This window comes from Scardinius erythrophthalmus, assembly GCF_964197995.2.
Source record: "Scardinius erythrophthalmus genome assembly, chromosome: 6".
Lineage (NCBI taxonomy): Eukaryota > Metazoa > Chordata > Actinopteri > Cypriniformes > Leuciscidae > Scardinius > Scardinius erythrophthalmus.
In genome coordinates, this window is record NC_138226.1 from 40597413 (window position 1) to 40618937 (window position 21525).

Below are 21525 nucleotides of genomic sequence, written 5' to 3' on the forward strand. Positions count from 1 at the left end.
ACAGCAACAGGTTTTTCAGCAAAGTTTTGATCCTGTTGGGAATTTATAGGCTCTAGAAATTTGCATCAGTAGACTAATATATTTATAGTCATTAAACTTATTGTTTAACAAAATGTTATAAAGAATGTTTACTGTAAGTTATGTGAGAATAAAATGTTTTAAAAATGTGCCTTAAATGTTGTAACAAGCATTGCTAAACAAGCATTCTGTTTTCAATGAATGACGTATTATGATACAAACATAAAATATAATGAAATTGGGTAACACTTTACAATAACCGCTATTAATCATTAGTTAAGCATTAGTAAACAGTTAATTCATAATTTATAAAGCATTAATAGACATTAATAAGCAGTTTATAAATACAGCTATAAAAGCTTTATTCTTGATTAATAAGCATATCTATAATGTGTTTAATAATTGTATTTTCATACTTTATTAATGATCAGTTTATCATTTCTAAATGAAGTATAACATTATTTACAAACCAGTTACATTATTTACCATTATTTACAAACTAGGTGTTGTCATTGATTAATAAGATCACTTAGAAAGTGTAAGTAAATGTGGTAGATTCGGTAGTTATAAAGCGTTTAGTAGTGGTCAGTTAACTATTTTGTGAGCTCATCTAAAGTGAGGACTATTTATGCTTTGTAAAGCATTTACAAAGGAGATTTAAAGACTCATTGATCTTCTAAACAGAAAAAGGAAACAAACACAACACAGCGATACAGAACATAAAATATTTAACAGCATTTAAATCTCCTTTGTAAATGCTTTACAAGGCATAACTAGTCCTCACTTTAGATGAGCTCACAAAGATAGTTAACTGACAACTATTAAATGCTTTATAACTACCTGAATTAACCAATTACAGTAGAAATACATGTTAATAAACCATTGTTACGACCCCTGATATAGTGTAGGGGTTCGGGGGTCCAACATTTAAAATTGACATTAAAGAGAAACATATATAATCTATATGTTGTACAAAGACCCACCAATCCAGCTAACTGTGCAAAAAGCCAATACCTTTATTCAGTACAACAAGGTTATAGGCAAAAGTGAAGCAAGACAAACACATAAAGAATTTAGATAATATATACAGTGGATACAGAATTTCTGTAAGATGGTCAATACCACAAAGAGGAAGAGGGGACGTGGGCTGCGCCAAAGAAAAGAAACTAACAAAACCAAACGAAGTCTAATTTTTAAATAACCTCTAATCCCAACTAAGAAAATAAAGAAAACAAACAAAGATCTTCAGCATCCATGACGCCCTATCTAATCTTCACTAACTACCCAAAACCAAAAGTACATGGAGTGGCACTCGCCCCTAACCCAATGTACTAGACAACCCAAAAAACCCTACGTGTTGCAGTGTATGTCATGTGACGTTCTTACCTGTCCGCCTCTTTCAGGACTAGTAACATACAGTGTATACTCATGTTACATAAAACAAAAGAAACGAATACAAGAAGAATTTACACATATCAAGCAACACACAAACAAAAGGGTTACAGCAATAACAGCAGGGTAATTTGTGCAAGATATCAACACAAAGCCGCGTGGGGAGGAAGAAACGTCTGGCGTTCTCTTTTATCTGAGGTGGTCTTTTCCCATTGGCAACAGGGATGTTTCTGACCATTCTGCTCTGACTTGGGTATTAAATCAGCCTAAACCATCCTCACGCTTGACCAGGTGGGCTTTAAGGTTGTAAGGTTTTAGCTTCACTGCACCGTAAAGGATCATGTAATGTGGTACCTGATGCCCTGTCCAGAGGAATACCCGTGCAAGAGGTGGTAAGCCACATTGCCCTATGTCAACCCACAAAACCAGACCCTAATTTACCAGTCAGCTGGGATGAGATTGGGAAAGCTCAAAAGCTTGGTTCTTCTTTACAGTCTTTATAGGAGACAGCTAAGCAACCTAACACCGATCAAAACTGCATTGCTTACATTGTACAGAATGACAACTTGTTTTGCAGGGTAACTGACAAGCAACAAGGGTGCACTAGTCAAATAATCATACCTGCATCACTGAGGGAAGCGTTTTTGCAATTCACTCATTTGTAAAGATGTTTGGAGTTTCTGCACCCAATGTAAGACGTGTCAAGCCTACAAACCAAGAATCTCCAAGCTATCTGGATTGTTGCAGTCAACCCCAGTAGTGGAGCCTGGCTATATGCTCGGAGTGGATTTGATGGGTCCTTTCCCAAGAAGCCTACAATCCAATGAATTCTTATTAATCTTTGTGGATTATTGCAGCAAGTGGGTAGAACTCTTTGCTCTATAGTCTGCAAAAACTCACCTCATAACCAACATTCTGACTAAAGAAATGTTCACACGATGGGGAGCTCCAGCATCCTTAGTTTCTGACTGTGGGCCTCAGTTCACTGCCCAGCTACTCAATGATACCTGCAAACGATGGGGTGTAGTTCAAAAACTCACTACAAGCTTATCATCCCCAGACCAACTTAACCGAGAGGGTCAACAGGACCTTGAAAACGATGACATCATCTTATGTCCATGATAATCACCGTGACTGGGACAAGTGGATACCAGAATTCTGGAAAAGGAAAAATCTTGAAAAGGGCTAATAATGTGAATTACAAGGTAGTAATGCTTGACAACCCAAGCCAAAGTAATACTTACCATGTTGAAAAGCTAAAGAGATTTTATGGGACTTATTTTTTACAGTTAGTTTTATTTTTATTTAGAATTCAGTTTTACAGTTACATTTGTCCCATTAGCTTTCTGTACGTGCAATATTTAATCCTGTCACTAGGGGCGCTCTAGCCAGTAAGATACCTAGTAGCATAAAAAGGATAAGAGAAGTAGTATGAGGTAGGAAGGATCATAGATGGCTGTGTCCAAATTCAGGGTCTACATCCTTCGGAGTACTCATTTGAAGGATGTTACGTCACAGCGCCGCGACGAAGGCTGTTCAAATTCGTAGGATCCTTCAAATGCGGCCCACAAATACGTCCTCCTTTTCCCCGAATTGGAAGGATGGGTGTGGTGGATCCTTTCCCGTCCTACCTATCCCATAATTCTTTTCGGCAGAGCGTAATGGCGGACGAAGCGAGCGGTAGCGGAGTGGGAGAGGAGTATGCTTTTCGATTTAAGTTTTTTAAAAACTGGCTTTTCAAAAAAATATATTTTTTCAGTGGTTGAAATTTTTTTTTTTTTTTTTTTTATAAGGAATGGCCAAAGCTCAGGCTTGTCATGTATTTGGCTTTTCATTCTTGGATAAGAATTGTGAACACCCCCATACTGAGATATAATTTAATTTTCACATTAAATTAAATAAAGTTTTCTTATTGTGGGAAAAGCATATTCTGTCATTGACCCGATTTTAGCAATAACAAAGATAACTGATGGATCCTTTATGGTAATACATATGATATGGTACAACTACAGTGCAATGCAAATAGTAAATATAAGATAAAGTGAGAGGTAGGCTAATAGTAAATAGTTTAGTCAATAAAATTATTTACAGCAAATAAAATAGTAATGAAAAGTATAATTATATAATATCATAAGTACTAATATAATAATAATAATAATAATAATATATTGATAATAGCATATAGTTTATGTATAATACTATAATAATAGCAATATAATATGAAATATCAATTACAGAATATAGACAATAAAAAATAAGTTAAATAGTTACTATGAATAGTAAAATAATTTAACAGCATAACTATAATAGATTGATAATCGCAAGTGATATATTATTATACTAACAATAATAAATAATGTAAATTTATACATTTTAACATATTATTACATAAGCTATATAAAATAAAATGACGCAACCCTGTCTATTGTTGTTAAATTTCAGTTTTTAAAAGGTATAAGAAGCTACAAGTCAAGAAATAAAGTAAACGATTCAGTCAAACATACAGCAGGCTACAAAAGTTAAAGTTAAATAAGCCTAAATAAATAAAGTTATGAAACTTCACTTTGCCCTCAGCCACAACAATCTGCCAAGGAACAAATTAAAGATTAATGAAACCAAAGATTGCCCGTTAGATATACACAAGACGAATTATTCTCACTAGACTGACAGCGGCGAACGTCTAGAAGCTCTAGCCGAGGTAAGGCTGTTCTCGGCAGGGTACATGAGCGCTGAGCGCCCGGTGATCCCTGGATCTCACAACTCCGAAACCGTCAGATAACATTTTTAAAATGGCGCTCTCTTTATAAATAAACCACAGATTTGAGCTTTAAACAACTACATTGTCGACTGAAAAACTCTTAAAACTACATTTCGTGGCACAGTAACAGTAGTATTTTTAAATTTTGCGGCCTTTCTCCTCTGAAAATATGTGAAAGAAGGGTAGGCTGTCCAAATTCACAAACACCGACTTCCGGGCTTTGCGGTCGTCGGAGGACCCCTCCTCCTTCAACCGGGTAGGAAGGATCCTAAGGAGGATGCAGACCCTGAATTTGGACACAGCCATCATATAATAAAGGCTAGATGTGTCGTCCGCGCTGCTGGCCAATGGAGGTCGACGTCCGCACACGGCGACCATCTTGCCACAGGGAGCTCGCTCACTCATAACATTGTGTTTTAATGGTGCATGTACTTTTAAATTACCATAACTTGCTCAATTTTCTACCGATTTTCAAACGGTTTGGTTTGTTATAAACGTCAGAGATGTAGTTATGACACTGCATACTTATGAATAATTATAACAATGGACTTCCATATGGCAGAATTATAGCCACGTTAATAACGTTTGTAAGAAACCAAACCGTTTGTAAATCCGTCAAGATTTCAGCGAGATAAGAGGATTTGTGTTTGTGCAGATCACTCACCTTACATCAGATACCACAGAGCTCGCCAGAAAGCCTGCCTGTGACAAGATGGCCGCCGGTTATGCCGTTCGAGACTCCGCCTTAAAGGGGTGGTAAAACACCTTTTTTCGAAGGCTTGATTGTGTTTGTGGGGTGCACTGTAACATGTGTTCATGCTTCGTTTTTTAAAATTCGCATTATTTTTCACATATTTAACCATTATTCTACACTGCTCTGTCCCTCCTTGTAAAAACGGTCGGATGATTTCCTGGTTCTAAGAAGCCCCGCCCTCAAAAATACGTAATGGGCTCAGATTGGTTAGCTGGCCCAGTGTGTTGTGATTCGCTAACCGCCAAGTTCACGTTGTTTCGGAAACGCCCCTTACCCTCACCGGTAGTTTGTGCTTCAGTAAACAACGGCGTTAATATTCCCATACCAGTTTGAGCCCGAATCAGACCCAGAGAATGTTAGTGGAGAGGATCGAGCAGAACCTGTTCAAGAACGGCTGTTAAAGGACGTTTCAGAAAGGTATGTTTTTTTTTTTTAAGACTGCAGATCTATTGTGATCGCTATATGAAGCTGTTACTTTTGTATATTTAAAACGATTGTAGCTAAATATCTGTCGCAGAACTATTAACCCAATACGAACACTAAACATCGGCTTTACAACAGTAGCCAAATCAAACACAAACCATGTTTAGCATGCCTGTAGATAAACAATACATAAAAGCTATTAATCAAAGAATAATTTACAGTGATCACATAAACGACAACAACCACGAACATTCCAAGTTCGCTGCGCTGGTGATATTAAACAGAAGTTTGTATGTGTTTGTCGGATAAGTATGAATTAACGTTAGCATTTAACAAACTGGTTTGTGGAGACAAACAGCGTTGTCCTTCGTTTACTTCCTCACTACAATGTACAATTAACAATACGAACTATTACAGGAAAACTCATCAACGAAAAAATCATACTTACATGTTGTGGCTCGTAAACAGCTTCTGTTTTTAAAGTTGGAACTGCTCGATCTTTCAGGACAAGCCGTTGTGTGAATCCTGCATTGTAACTCGTGTAGATTGAGGAAGCTTTCCTCCGGAAAATGTGCAGCACAGAGAGCGACATTTGGATTATAATTATGAGGGACCGAGTTAAAAATAAATTGTAACCGTCCTTAGGAAGACTGAACAAAGTGGACCTGCAATCTGGGTGAAAATAACAGCGTTTCGACGGCATAGCGGCAAAGACTCTCTACTACCACAACAACTCTTCTCCAAAGCAACATAAAATGGCCTCGCCCCCTCTATGTATTGTGTTCCCAGAGGAGGGGTTTATGTAAATGTTGGGCTTAGTGATGTCAGCAAGCCCAAAGGAATGTCGTGTAGTCCTTCTCAGCCGTTTCTGTAGTTCTTAGAAATTGATTTCTTTAAAAGCAAATATCTCCCTTTGCTTTAAACTTTGAACGTTGTAACTTTGCAGATGTTGTTTATGCTCAAACAGCAACATCACACACTAACTAAAGTTAGAAAAGTGAAATCGTGTTTTACCACCCCTTTAAGACATCTAGCCTTATAAGGATATCTATGGGAAGGATGTGTTAACAACATTATGGGTGCTTCTCAATATCCCTCCTCATTTCCTCCATCCTATGACCCGGAAACCGATCGAGCGCAGCCATTTTGCAGGACATCTCAATACTTTAATTGCACCGCGAGGAGGTGAGGATCGAGGAGTGAGGAGGCTTCCTGAAGAGTCATGAGCGAGGATACACAGCTGTATCCTATGCGGAAGAGTTTTATCGATATAAAGGTAAAGATTATACTTTACCTTTGCAGTTTATACAAACCACACATCTCACATATTTCAACAGGACATGCTTTATTATTATTAATTATGAATTTCTTAAATAACCAAACTTTAACAACATAAGGGCAGATTCCTTTGAGCGCTGTTGATGACGCTGTGGAGTGACGCTCGAATGATCAAGTATTCCAAAGTATATATAAGCTTTCCTTCGATTCCTCCGTCTTCGCTTCTTTTCCTTGCAGCCTTCCCTCACATCCTACAGGAGTAGGAGCAGAGACGCGAGGAAAGGAAGCAAGGAAAGGAAACGAGGATGCACAAATAAGAATTGAGAAGCACCCGAGTTGTGTCCCAATTCAGGGCCTGCATCGTCCGAAGAACGTGCCCTTTGAAGGACCCAGCCCTTTCCAGCCTTCGAAGGACACTCCGAGTCTAGCCTTCGAAGGATTTGTAATTGTGCCACCAGGTGTTCCCCATTATGCTATCGCCTAGCAACGGTGCGAATGGAGAGCTGCCATCCTACACTGCATTTCTGATGTTACAATGGAGCAAGAATTTGACATTTTTATCTTTTGTTTTACTGGAGGAGATGTTGGGGATGTTTCATCCCCGGCGCCGCCAGGTGATGTATCTCCGGCTTGGTCAAGACCGTGGCCAGGTAAGGTGAACTGGTTTGCTGCATCCCAATTCAGAAGTTGCGTCCTTAATTCCTGGAGTACACTTTAAAATGTGCATAAGTATTTAGCAAACAGACAGACGAAGACTAGAAGAAGAATATAATTCCAACACAAAGTTTAATAAATCCATACTGACAAGACAATCCAATAAGGGCAGAGAAACACACAGAACATGACCAAACAGAGAATGAATGTGAGGCTTCAACTGATATAGCAAACACAAACCAGACTAAATAATTACACACAGCTGAAACCAAAAACACAAATAAGGAGCAGGAAAACTGAACAAGGAAGACACGTGACAAAAGAAAACAAACTGAAAGTCCATGCATAACAAAACTAACAAAATGTAACAGTTACTGTGGCGTCACCCTTTCAAAAGTGCACTTTTGTCTGTGCTCTGAAATGAGGAGTCAAAAGTTTGTTGTTTTTTAATCAAATGCAAATGCATGTCACATTTTCCTGGTTAAATGTTAAATGGTAAAACATTACACAAAAAAGAGAAACCAAATACAATTCTATTTTGTATTTTATTTTTACATTATGCAATTAACGTTCTATTTATTAAAACCAATATAAATCTCGTTAGTTTAAACAAATTAAGTATTTTTACATTTATTCCAAAATAATAACGACAGCAACAATTGAAAAAAATTATTTTATTTGTGAACTGATGTTCAGCTGTTCTTTTTAATAGTCAGCTTATTCTCAGCAGTCGATAAACAATCACACCCCTGAAGAGTGCATATTAGTACCTCTCTAATGTATAAGTGTACATATTAGTACCTAAATGGTACACATTAGAGGCTTTTGAAAGTATAGCGTCCCAGTGACAGCTTATGAACCGTTTTCTCTGAGTGTAGTGATGGCTTCTCTGTGCACATGTGAATATTAGATCATGCCAGTTCATGTCTTCCTGATGTCCATGTCCAAATCCCTGTAGATTGAGTGCAACAGGTTTTTCAGCAAAGTTTTGATCCTGTTGGGAATTTATAGGCTCTAGAAATTTGCATTAGTAGGCTAATATATGTATAAATAGGCATTATACTGATTGTTTATCAAAATGTTATAAAGAATGTTTACTGTAAGTTAAGTGAGAATAAAATGTTTTAAAAATGTGCCTTAAATGTTGTAACAAGCATTCTGTTTTCCACAAACGAGTTACTAGGAGTGCTACTTGGGTATTGAGTGATGTGTTCCTCTGGTGCTCCTCAGCTTGGAGATCCAAAAATGTTTCCCAAATAAACAACCTGTATTGTGACAGTAACAGTTTTTGTACCTTTTTTTCTGAGAGTGTACTCAAACACACCCAAGAATAACATGGTAAAAATTAAACAGATGCATAATTCACACACAAGCATTGAAACAGTCATGAAACATAACATAGGCAGGTGACATGTCCTTCCCCAGCACTGCTCTGTCACAGCACATCAGTTTAGCTGTGGTTATCTTTACCATGAGATGACATATGATGATTTCTAATTAATAGTGCTTACTTTAGTAAAATCGACTTTTACTTCAGTAGAACTTTTGAGCTCGAGACACTGTGCAGAATAAACACCACAGTATAAACCCCAGGATGGCACAGCTGGAGATATAACCCAGATCCGGACAGACATCAGTGGATCCTACAACGCATCGAGAAAAAGAGAACTGTCAGGTTATATATTTAAGTTTTGTCTATGAATATTGTTGTCTCTGTTGATTTACTTCTGTTCCTAAATGCATACATGTATAGACTAGACTAGAATGACTCACCAGTGTTATCCACATAGAGCACACCTGACACATTTCCATACTCGGTTGAGGCTGTACAAATGTACACGCCATTCAAATCAGAGGATGACTTGGGGATGAAAAGTTTGTTGCCTTCAGAATGCGGAGTACTTCCATTCACTCTGTTAATGAAGACACATGAGAGAAACTGACATTATACGAAAGTCTAAGGCCTGCCCAATCAGTCCAGCGACAGTTTCCCCAGGTGAAGGTTTACTGCATGTCACAGTCTTTTCAGCATAGCAAAGTAATTTAATTCCAGTTAAACTTTTATCATGACTCCATTTTATCACAACCTCAAATTTAGATTAGAATGCCAATTGGTTATTGGTCATTTATATAATAGTTTGGAGACGCATTTGAATATTTGATTAAAATATAAAAAGTACCCATGTAGCCCTACAGTCGCCTATAGGACAACTTAGTTAAAGCCCAAAACAATAACCAGAGGTTATGGCTAGTACATTAAGATAATGCCGCTCCAATGCTTGCTATCACCTCAATAGTATTCTTATCTAGCCCCCTATAGTAATGCGACTGCAAGTCAAGCAGTGAGTCACAGGGCTGCCAACTTTTAAATTTAGCTAGGAGTGAGTTTTTTTTTCGGGGGGGGGGGGGGGGGGGGGTCAAAACAAATATTGCATCACAATAAGTGTACTTGTGATTGTCAAAACATTTGGTAACTAAATAGAATTTTATGAAGTTTAGTGACAACATGTTATACAGTGTTTACATTGTACAATGACTGGTAGGATACAGTTTTTATTATTGCTTGACAAAAATTTCAAGATTTCAATTCAATTCTTGTGGTTTGATTCTGATTTTGATTCAATATTGACTAATTTGGATACATGTTTATTTTAAATTTAATTTCATTATTTAATGACATAAGTAAAAATATATATAGTGCTCAGCAAAATCTCCTCTCTAGCTATTTTTTCTATTCAATTAACATGCTATGGTCATTAAATGGCTTTCCTGAGGTAAATGTAACGTTATGTGACATATTTGTTCTCCTGCTGTTATATTGACCTCATTCCGTGGTTAAAAAACACCAATTGGTCGGTATTATGTATACTTTCGGTAAGTTGTACTGCATCGTTAAATAAAAAAGTAAAAGATGATCGGTTCACGTGCACTTGAAGTGAGGCACTCAGCGATCTGTCACGTCACATTTACAAGCTCCAAACGTATTTTTTCAGAATTTCGTAATAAAATTGACGGAATCTAAGAGCTGAGAATTAGTTCAATATTAAAAGTACCTCTTTGCTCCACAATTTTTCTGTGAGTGAGAAAATGGATGTGTGGCGTGAGAGCGTGTGAAAAGTGTCAATTGCGTGAGTCTCACGCTCAATGCGTGAGAGTTGGCAGCCCTGTAGTCAGGAATCTAGAATCCCACCGGATGTGCCTCACGCTCCATCTACACTGGGATCTAGTATGTACTTAAGCCTGGACGCAGATTTGCGGAAACAATGGATACAACGTAATCTATTAAAGTTAATCATTTCAAAGTCAGAATAAATACAAATATAACAATTTATTAATGGTCAGGTTAATGTATCATGCCAATTACATAATCAGTTCAAAGATAATAAATACAAAACTTCAAATGCTCTGGAATAAAGAGAAAAGACGCAAACCTGACATTAGAAAAATACATAATGCTGAATGTCTGAAAACGTCCAGCATTACAGGCTGATGTCAACTTCAAAATCGCCCTGAGCCTCTTGTGGCATTTCTTTAAGTACTCAGACCGAGACAGAAACTTCTTTTCACATGTGCTAACGGTGGGAATTTGCATGAATCACTGTCTCCACCAGAGTTTACACCTTTTGATGGCAGGATGCCATTTGCATGGAAGACCCAGCCTCCTCTGTAAGCAAGATATCGCTAAACTCTTAAAAACTGTATTACCTCATGTTTGCCTTCTTTGGGGATGAGACCTTTGTACCAGTCGCACTGAGACATTTCAAATGATACCAGACATGTATAGTGTTGTATGATAATTGTTCACATTAAACCATATAGATTTTTGGGTGAATTCAGGTGATCTCAGCATGAGAGAGAGACGAGATGGGGGAGTGTGATTTCGTCTTGGATGAAAATTTGTAGAAATGATCATTCTTTCTAAATGTGATGTAAATACTGTCCTGTGACTACAAATAAACAGAAACAGACACAACTGAAGTAAGTGCGTCCTCCTCCTTTTGTGAAATAACTGTAAATATCACTTTATTACTGTGTGACTAATGTGCAATCTTGACACAAATTAGTTCATTATGATCAATGTATCACTTATTATTGTAAACCTGTGGTAAAACATCGATGCTTGGGAAAATTTTACAAAAATACCTAGTAAACAACAAAAGTAAACAACAAATGCAAACGTTTCGGTCACATGCAACCTTTGCCATTGAGAAAGGTCGCATGTGACCGAAACGTTTGCCTTTTTTCTCAGTAAAAGCGCTTGATTTTATCTCGCTTTTTGACGTCCTTCGTCTTTTGTGGAGTGTGCGGACTCTTTTGAAGTGCCTCTCTTATTTTTTTTTGTCTGTCTGTGCACTACATATGGACTAATTTTAAGGCATGGAAGATTCCTACTGTAGCTACTCTTCAATAAATAAATGCATAAATAAATAAATAAATACATTAAAAAAATGTTGTAAAAATACAATTATACATAAATAAGGAAATAAAAGTATAAATACTTTTTTACATTTATTTATTTATTTATTTATTTATTAATTATTACGTCAGCTTTGGCATTGAGCATGTGAGCATGAATGACATGCGTTTTCGGTCATGTGTGTGGATGGAGATCTTTTCTGAAACGCAGTGGAAACACCAGTATGAACGAGGATTGTTTTCATTTTAAAAACAGTGTTAAAACGAAAATGCACTAGTGTGGACAGAGCCTGAGTGTGTCTGAAAAGTGTAGAAATCAAAGAACTGAGGACTTCATTACCTGATCCACATGTAGCTAGTCGGTGCTGGGTTACAATCCACTAGACAGTGATATACTTCACCCTTTGTTGGATCATCAGGGATTATCACCAATACTTCTGGAGGATCTAAGAGAATTAAAAAATATGAAAATAATAATATTGGATTACCATGAACATTGTTCATGTGGCGTTGAAATTTAGGTATGCTTAGTTACAGGAGGGCAGCCTGACCTTGTACTGACTCAGTTACACTTCTGTCCAAGTATAATCATTAGTGAGGCCAAAAACTGTGATTAATGTTTTTATAGGAGTAAAAAAGTCCCCTGCATTCCACCTCCACCAGCAAACAAATGTGATATACAGAGGTCCAGACCTGCTAATGCTCCTGACTGTTATATTAATTTGTACACTAGCTTGACTTTTACTGTGTGTACAGTGTTACTTACAGTGGACATTTATCACATAGTCGAGTTCAAGCTGCTTTGTCAGTGTTCTGTGTTTTACCACGCACTGGATCTTCTTCTGGTTTAGATGTTTAGATGGTTTTCCCAGTATGTTGGTCACAACAGTGACGGTGCCGTCTGAGTGCTGTGTGCTGCTGGCTTCTGTTCTCAGAGAGTCATTCAGAGCTCCTAATCTCCACAACACTTCTGCTGCAGGAAGGGCATTCGAGGCAACACATGATGCCAAAGTAACGTCGTAATGATTAGAAACATGTGTGCTTCCCGTTACTTTCCCCTCGGGAGGAACTACAAAGGACAATAAAAGAATTGTGAACCATGAGTCATCAAAATTAGCCAATAATTAATATGGCCCAGATATTGTGCATACCTAACAAACACTGTCATTTCACTTTTACAAGTTTTGCTCTACACACACCATGTTTGTGAGAGGAATATACTCATGAAACATACTCATGAATTACATTCAGTAGTTCATCCGAAGCTGAAAATCCTTTTTTTATTTATTTTTATTTATTTTACGGACTGAAGCTTTCAAACGGAGCCCCTAAAGGGACCTTTGCAAAACTGTGCTTCCGCTTCAAAAAAGGACACAAAAACACCATTAAAATATAATAGCAGTGATTTATATGACTCATTTGCTGTATTACAAATCTTGTAAAACCATATGGTAGATTTACATGAGGAACTTTATAGTAATTGTAGGGAAAAGAGAATACACAGAACGATAGATAGATAGATAGATAGATAGATAGATAGATAGATAGATAGATAGATAGATAGATAGATAGATAGATAGATAGATAGATAGATAGATAGATAGATATGAAAAACATGAAGGGTGTGTAACAGGATCACAGAATTATCTATTTTAATGTCATTTCACTTTCCAAGTGTTAATTTACACCATGTTTGTGAGGGGAAATATCTTCATGAATCATTTAAATGACTGTCAGTAGTTCATCCAAAAACTGAAAATCCTGTCGTCATGTTACTCCCCCGTCATGGTTTCCTAAAACTGTACGGGATTTGGAATATATCACTATGACAATGATGCTTTTGTGTCCTGTTTTTGAAGCTCGAAAGCTTCAGTCCCCAATCATTGTAATTGCATGAAAACAGTGTATTTTGTGAAAGAAAGAGAGTTACACAGTTACACTACATGGGTTAATAAATGACAGATTTGTCATTTTTGGTTGAACTTGAAACCCAAAGTGAGAGAAAAACATTCGCAGTCTTACCATGTACTGTGACACTGATGTTTGTCAGAATTTGTCCACTAGGAAATGTGTTGAAGATGCAAGTGTAGATCCCGTCATCCAGGAGTGACATTCCCAGCAGCTGAATCGATCCATTCTTCTCTTTAAAGTCCCCAATAAATTTGACCTTGTCCTGTAAATCCTTTCTGTGTTCAGTTTTCCCATCTTTGTAGATGATAAAGAAGCTGTGCTGTTCAGGGTTTCCTCTTGTCTGTTTCTGCCAGACGATATGAGTGATAGTCTCCTCTGTCTCCATCAGATGACAAAACAAAGTGGCATTTCCTCCTTTCATGACTGTTGAATCACGGCCAACAATCTTAACACCTGCACAATTAATAGAACAAGAGTGAGTGAACATATACATATCTGCTGGCATATCTAACATAAACAAAAGTATAAATATTTCACTTGCCTGCTATGCTGGAGCATTTGAGATAAGTCAAAAACAGTCCATAGAGTGATAGATCGAACGCGTTTCTTCTCCCGATCATGTTGTCTTCAGCTGTTAAAAATCCTTCCTCTCAGTGCTCAGAGTGAACCAACTGTCTCCGATTACCTCACATCTGTAAACAAACCAAATCAAGGCAGTTCCCTAAGTTTACATCGATGGTTTGCACCTCAGATTATAAAAAGCCACATGCAAGCATCACACCCCTCACTCCCTCTGCATTCCAGCTCAAGGGCATTTTATGGGGTCACTCTCAAAATGTAAATCTAAATTAAGAAAAAAACAAACAAAAAAAACAGACCATATCATAAGGGTGAATCACAATATGCGCGCGCGCACACACACACACACACACACACACACACACTCAAAACAATCCACTGACTGAGATCCTCTGACGCCTGCGGCTACTCCACTGACAGGAGAGAACCTGTGCTGTAGTCATTTCCTCTCTCTCTCTCTCTCTCTCTCTCTCTCTCTCTCTCTCTCTCTCTCTCTCTCTCACACACACACACGCACACACACACACACACACATTTCTAACAAGTATTACACGCTAGCCAAAGTTGAAGAAAGTGAAAAAAAAAATTCTGTTCTTTTAAAATAATATAAATGAAATTATTATATCACTCAGTGATAAAAGTTAACACGTGTATATATCTATGAGTCTTAGTCTGTTAACTTTTCCACAGCAAATGCTTTGATAGAGTCAAAAAATTATTTCAAATCATAATCGTAAAAGATTAAAAGGAAAGAGACCCCACTGGAGCTGGTAAGGGTTAGCTAGCCTTGTCGGCAGTGTCCAGCTCTGTGTTTACAGGATGCTGGAGACACCCGCCCTAAGGCTTCAAAGTAATTTAAGAGGAATATCCCCTAGAGTCTGCGAAGGGGGAAGATGAATCATTGTTGGACAACGCGGTTAACGACTTAGGAACGGAAACAGATATGAGTGTGGAGAGCACTTAGCCATTTGGGTTGTGAAGTTGCTGATGGTGGTGAAGTGAAAACATTCCTTTATAAGGAATAAAAATGACTGCATAAAAATTATTATTTAAAAAAATTTCAAGTCTCTCAGATGCTCTGGGACGCTCTCAGATGCTGTGGCAGACTTTCCCCAACGCACCTGACTTAAGTTAAAACCTGGTGTCCCAGACACCTATGAGTTGATACTCTACTAAGCGTACTTCAATACCTGTTCGAGTCGGCCGACGTCTCTACCTTTTTGAACACGATCACTCAGGAATAAGGTCTCTATTGCGCCACTAAACACTTGAGAATATAAGTGAGAAGTAAGTGGAATATGCTTTTAATCACGGCCAGAGGACCTCAGACCAATTTCAGGGAGAATCCCACCAACAAAAAGAGTACAACAGTTTTGATAGAATTTTGATAGAATGGGAGCATAGAAAAGGTAACATGACACATTACTCATCAGCACATAATTTTTCTCTAATATGATTGGTTCTGCATTGGTGCAAACTCAGCAAATGTAAAGGCCTCCCGTCGGCCCAACGACAGATTCCAACGGTGTGTGTGAAGGTATAATGCGTGTTTGTCTTTTCAGCGTTCTGTGAAGTTCACTTCATTTATTAGAATTTAGATTCAATTTTACTTTAGCTCCACGTTTAATCTGACTCCAATTCCAAATGCTTATAAAATTTAAATCATGTTTCTTATTAGAAAATAATCATAAATATTGATTATGATTTAATTTAGATCTTTGATTATTCTTGGTATCCCATTGAAACCATCAGTTATTCGTTCATTAAGGGACCCGGTGTCGCTTCGAGACTGCATGTCGTGAGTGTGAGCTCACGGACACAAACTAGCCAGTTCTGAAATAGTCAGAGGGTGCAGTGAAAACTATTTTACCCTTAAGCGGGTCTCTCTCTAGCCTGGTTCTACCAGACTCTCGTACATTTCATTTGTACAGAGAGTCTGGCCTCGCTCAATTGAGAAACGTTTACTTCCTTGTAGGCGGGTTCTCTGTTAAAGTTCAAAACTATTGGATCTGCCCAGAGTCACTCAGGATCTGCCATAGCCTATCGCTAACGTGTGGTCGTCCGAATGATCAGAGGATTATGTTTAGAATAAGATGTCTGTCTTTTATAAAGTTTATAAAGCGAGGAGAATACTTTTTGTGCGCAAAAAAAAAAAAAAACGACTTTATTCCACTATTCATTTCCTTCTCTCTGTTCCTCGAGTCTTGATAAAGCAGTGCGTCTGTGTGTTGTACGTCACACGTAGGCTCACTATTGGCCGACGCTAGTCATGTGTGTGATCACATCAACGTCATCGTTCTCAGCCACTCCCTCTATTCGCTGATTGGTCCTACAAAAAATTTGTTTCTGGAAACCTAAGAATATACAGCAGTCCCAGACGTAGTACTGAAGGAAAATGAAATTGAGCGGAAGTACGTAGGAGGGCGGAGCCAGGCTAGTCTCTCTCTGCTCACTCATAACAAAAGGTGTAATTTGAAAAGACTGCTCTGCCACTTCCTCTTAAATAACCAGATGAGAACAAAAGGCCTGCACAAACATTTGTAGAGTTGTTTTGGGTCTAATCATGTACCCAAGGCGGGTAACGCCTTTCGGGGAAGAGGAAAGGATTCTCAGATATTTTGAAGAGAAAAAAGGAGAACAGAATTCTCCTAAGTTTTCAATCTTTCTCATAATACCAATGACTGCACTGATACTGATACTGTTATACCAATCACACTGAGACTTTTAAAATGATACCACACATGAAAAGGAAAAAACAACAGATTCACAAGATATCATCATATGTGGTATTAGTATATAGACATTCTCAGTGAACTTTCCGTGACTTGAATCGGGGAAAAGAAGGGAGTAGGGAGAGGGGGATGCAAGGCGATGTCGCACACTCTTTCTCTGAGATCTTCTCCCCAGGGTGTGTTTTACTATGTTATTGCAGGGGGTTTGACCTCAGCTTTTGTCTTATAATCAAGTCTTACACAAATGGGGCAAATATTAACCCTGCAAGAAAAGTAAATATTAGTTATGTTAAAAATTCCATCACAATGCTTTTTCAGATTCACTGACAACTGCAGAATCCACTGGAGGAGTGTGTTGCTCGACTGGTGATGAAGTGTTCACTCTCAAAAATAATGGTGCTTTTACAGTTTTTCTGAATTGCTAAAACGCTTTTCTTGAAACCATCACTCACTTTCTCAAAACCTTTAACACAAAACCAAATTCTCAAACCCCATTCACAGAACCTCTGACTCTTCTGGCAAAATCAAACAATTGCCCATTTTATCTGAGCTCAGAATCAAACAATGCTCTCAGATCATACACACAGAGAGTCAGTATTATAAACACTACAGATCATTCATTAGACACTACAGAATACAGAATCCAAAGCATGTTACAGAAAAAAAAAGTATATTGTAACAAAGTAAACTAATTTTGCAATTACGTAAAAAAGTATAGTAATTACAACTTACAGAAGTAAGGTGAATAAATGGTATACTGTGTCCACTACAAGTGTAGTATTGCACTGAATATTGAGTAGTAGGCCTATCGAATGTCTGAGAGTGGGGTGATTTGTAGTTCCACCCCTTGTTCTGGAAAACCATCGAATAATTTGGTCATGTGACCACATCATTTTGAAAAGCAATCAATTTTACTCATCCTCCAAAGAAGAGAGATACATGGCATGAGAGTTAAGCACATTTTAGTGCAAAAAAACTGTTTTTTCCCTTTCAAAGTAAATTTTCTCTGATTAAGGTTTTTGGATTGTAGTGTCTGGACAATTATAGACAAGTTTGAAAACATTTCACACATGTTTTAGTGCTTTAGTAGGCTACACAATGAGTCTATACAGTTAGCATGATGTTAGCTCTTAACTGCTGGATCATGCTAGTTTTTCAAACTTGTGGGTCTGGGGTGATTTGTGCCAAAGGGCCTGGGTTAAGTTGTGCCAGATCCAGACCACATACTCACAGGGTATAATCTTGAGAAGTGAGGAGATGGGCATGCCTCATCAGTGTTTGACTTAGGCCTGCCTGCTATTTGTTTAATTTAGCTAACACTGATTTCAGTTTTGAGTTTGCACTATGTTAATAAATAGAAGTTTTATTCAGTTTTTAAGTGGCCTAAGTCACAATAGGATGTTTAGAAATTAGCCTAGTAACTTTATTCTTATGTTACATAATTGACAGACAGCGCTATATGTCAACAGGCATCTATTGCCAAAGCCTTTTTGCCTGAAATGATTCACAAATATCATATATTGTGTTGCTATGGTGCTCTAAATGGTTGCTAGGGCGTAGCTTGATAGCTTCACAATGATCCTGATTGGTCGTCTGAGTAAAATGAGCCCGCCCCCTTGTCTCTATGACACTGATCCAGAGTTGTGTTCAATACAAAATCCCTATGCAATTGACCATAGTAGGAAAAACGCATGCTATGGTATTCCAGGGTGACAATATCTAAATAAACCTTAAATTAGTCATTTTGTATTGAATTTGTCTTGCTTTCATATAGCATACGGTTCATAACAGTAAAATGTTCTGTTTTACTTCAGAAAGCACTGGCACAATTTACCCCAACATATTTCCCCAAAAGGCACAACTTACCCCGCACCAGGGGCAAGTTGTGCCATGAGACCACTTTTTTCCCAAGAGCTATATTTCTGAATCTATTTATTTCAGATCCAAAGTTATTATTCTCAGGGATGCACAACATCCTGAAATACATGTACATCCTTAAGTTGAAGGCATTACTGTCATGGCCTCACTTTAAAGTCACTTTGAGTAAAAACTGGCACAACTCACCCCACTCTCCCCTATATTCAGCTCTTGCACACTGTGAAAATACAGAGACCCAAATGCAAAAGCCAAAAAGGTTACAGTAAAAAACTCTAAATGAAAAGCATGTTACAGTAACTCAGAAGAGTTGTGCCACTGCAGAATCAAGGTCAGTGAGAGACTGATTCTGCTTCAGCATCAAGTCTTCATGTTGAGTCAGTCTGAGGAGTTTGTCCACATCACAGACAATCTCTGCAGGAGAAGGGAAAACCCTAAAGCAGATCCAACATTCTCAACACCTGCTCTTCCTCCTTGTTCACCACCTCTTACACACATACTCTTCCTCCTCTCCCTCTTATATTGTTCAATCCATTATTGGTATCAACATTCAGTGCAACATTTTGAGTCAATTTTGGGACTCTGAACTGACTTGTTTGGTGTACAGTTGGTTTGGTCACATCATTAGAAATAAGTGTGAACTATTTTGAGTCTTTGTGTGTAAACGATGACAACTGTGTTGTAGTTGTGTTCAACTTTCACCTGCCTGTGTTTAGCGTTTTGAAACATAAGTGCATCACAGTGTGAAAAAATGTGTTTTAATGAGTGAGAATGTGTTTAGAGTTTTGTGTGCATGAGATTTGCAACAGTGTTTTAACGACCTGAACTTGTTTAATGTTTTACAGAAAGAGTGATTTATTCGACAAATTGGTTTAGGCTATTGAGAATTTGGTTCAGAGAATAGGGTTTAGTGTTTTAGCAATTCAGAAAAACTGTATTATATCTCTCTCTCCATAAAGATCCTTCAATGTCAATTGAAACTTTCCATTGGTTCTAAAATGTTCTTCATACATAACAAAAAAAAAAAAAAAAAGCTTTTTAGAACGGTTTACAGAAAGGTTCTTTCGGAAATGCAAATGGTTCTTCTTTGACATTATCTCGTAACAAAGCCACATATTAAGTTCTGGGTAGATTAGATGTCAATCAATTCTCGTAATCACTGTGTTGGATTCAGGAGAAAAGGTGCAGGAATACAGATATTGATTTATTGATAAAGAGTGAGTGCGGCGAGTGGGTCAGAGAGTATCTCTGAAACGGCGAGGCACGTGAGATGCTCCCGGTCAGCAAGTCATGAGGATTTACCAACAGTAGGAGGAGAGTGTCACAAACAGTGAATCAAAGTCTGTTGAGTATGAGGCTGTGTGAGGGTGTGTGTGTGTGTGTAGCAGGCAGACGGACGGATGAAGACTAGAAGAAGAATATAATCCAAGACAATCCAATAAGGGCAGAGAAACACACCGAACATGACCGAACAGAGAATGAATGTGAAGGTTCAACTTGTATAGCAAACACAAGCCAGACTAAATAATTACACACAGCTGAAACCAAAAATAGCAAAACTATTAAAACATAATTTACTATAAATAAATAAATCAAATGCAAGTTTATGTCACATTTTCCTGGTCAAATGTAAATCTCAAGTTAGTCTAAAAAAAGTATTTTTTACATTTATTCCAAAATGATAATGACTGTAACAATTTAAACAATATATTTTATTTGTGAACTGATGTTCAGCTGTTCTTTTTAACAAGTCAGTCATCCGCTGAATAAACACTGATTTGGACCAAAAGTTTACATATTACTACCTAAATGGTATAACTTTTGAAAGGTGAACCATCCTACTGACAGATTTTGTCCAAAACAATAAAGTTAATTAAGTTTAATTATCCTAAAATTTATATTTTTACATTCAACCAAAACAAATAATCCAGTTTTATTATGAGTTTATTCAATGAATACATTCACTTTTTCTTTTTTACAAATTTGTTTACATTTTTACAACAATTTCCAACATGAACATGTACAAAATATTTAATCTGTAAAGACTGCCTTCACTTTTCAAGAAAAAGTATTGTTAATTAAATAATAATTAAAAATAAAAGCTTGTTGCCTTTAAGTGAAAGGGTTTATTAAATACTTATTCATGTGTTCTGCAAAAAACAAAAAACAAAAAAAACAATTGATCAGTTGTTAAAAACAAGACTATTATTTAAAGGAATGTAACGGTTGATTTTGAAACAAATGGACTGTAACAGTCAACATTGCAACATTATGGGAAAAGCAGAAATGAAAAAAAAAGTTTTTTCAGGCATAAATAAGACCAAGCGTCGAAGAACGCACATCTGCACATTGTTAAGGTTTTCCTGTATTTAGAAGCCTTAAATCATGATGCCAACATCTTTGTAAGGATCTGTAGCCTCTGCTCCTTCATGTCTGACCACATAGATTCCTAGGCTGGTCTTGCGTAATGAGGTTAGGCAAGGGAAGCCAACTTTATTTATATAGCACATTTCATACACAATGGCCATTCAAAGTGCTTTACATAGAAGAAATTAAAATAATAAAAAGAAATAAGAATAATTAAAACCGTTTAGAATAAAAAAATAAACTAAAATACAGTACAGTACAAACAGTCGGACGAACATTGGCACAGTGAACATTCAGTAAATGCATAGCTGAACAGAAGTGTTTTGAGTCTGGATTTGAATGTGACTAATGTAGGAGCACATCTGATC

At 37.3% G+C, this 21525-nt stretch overlaps 1 protein-coding gene across 3 annotated transcripts; it reads right to left on the minus strand.

Moving 5' to 3' along the window:
- Positions 1-7391: 7391 nt before the first annotated feature.
- LOC308692307 (nectin-3-like) lies at positions 7392-14624 on the minus strand. Of its 3 annotated transcripts, XM_081368182.1 has the most exons (8): positions 14567-14624; positions 14146-14296; positions 13716-14057; positions 12460-12762; positions 12034-12139; positions 9051-9190; positions 8789-8920; positions 7392-8542 (listed from the first exon to the last, which is right to left on the minus strand). In XM_081368182.1, the coding sequence occupies exons 2-7, from the start codon at positions 14222-14224 to the stop codon at positions 8811-8813; spliced, it is 1080 nt and encodes a 359-aa protein (XP_081224308.1). In that variant the 5' UTR covers positions 14225-14296; positions 14567-14624; the 3' UTR covers positions 7392-8542; positions 8789-8810. The 3 variants fall into 3 exon arrangements, with proteins under 3 accessions (XP_081224308.1, XP_081224307.1, XP_081224309.1); XM_081368181.1 differs by lacking the exon at positions 14567-14624 and having other exon boundaries at positions 14146-14536; XM_081368183.1 differs by lacking the exon at positions 14567-14624 and having other exon boundaries at positions 7393-8229; positions 14146-14399.
- Positions 14625-21525: the final 6901 nt, after the last annotated feature.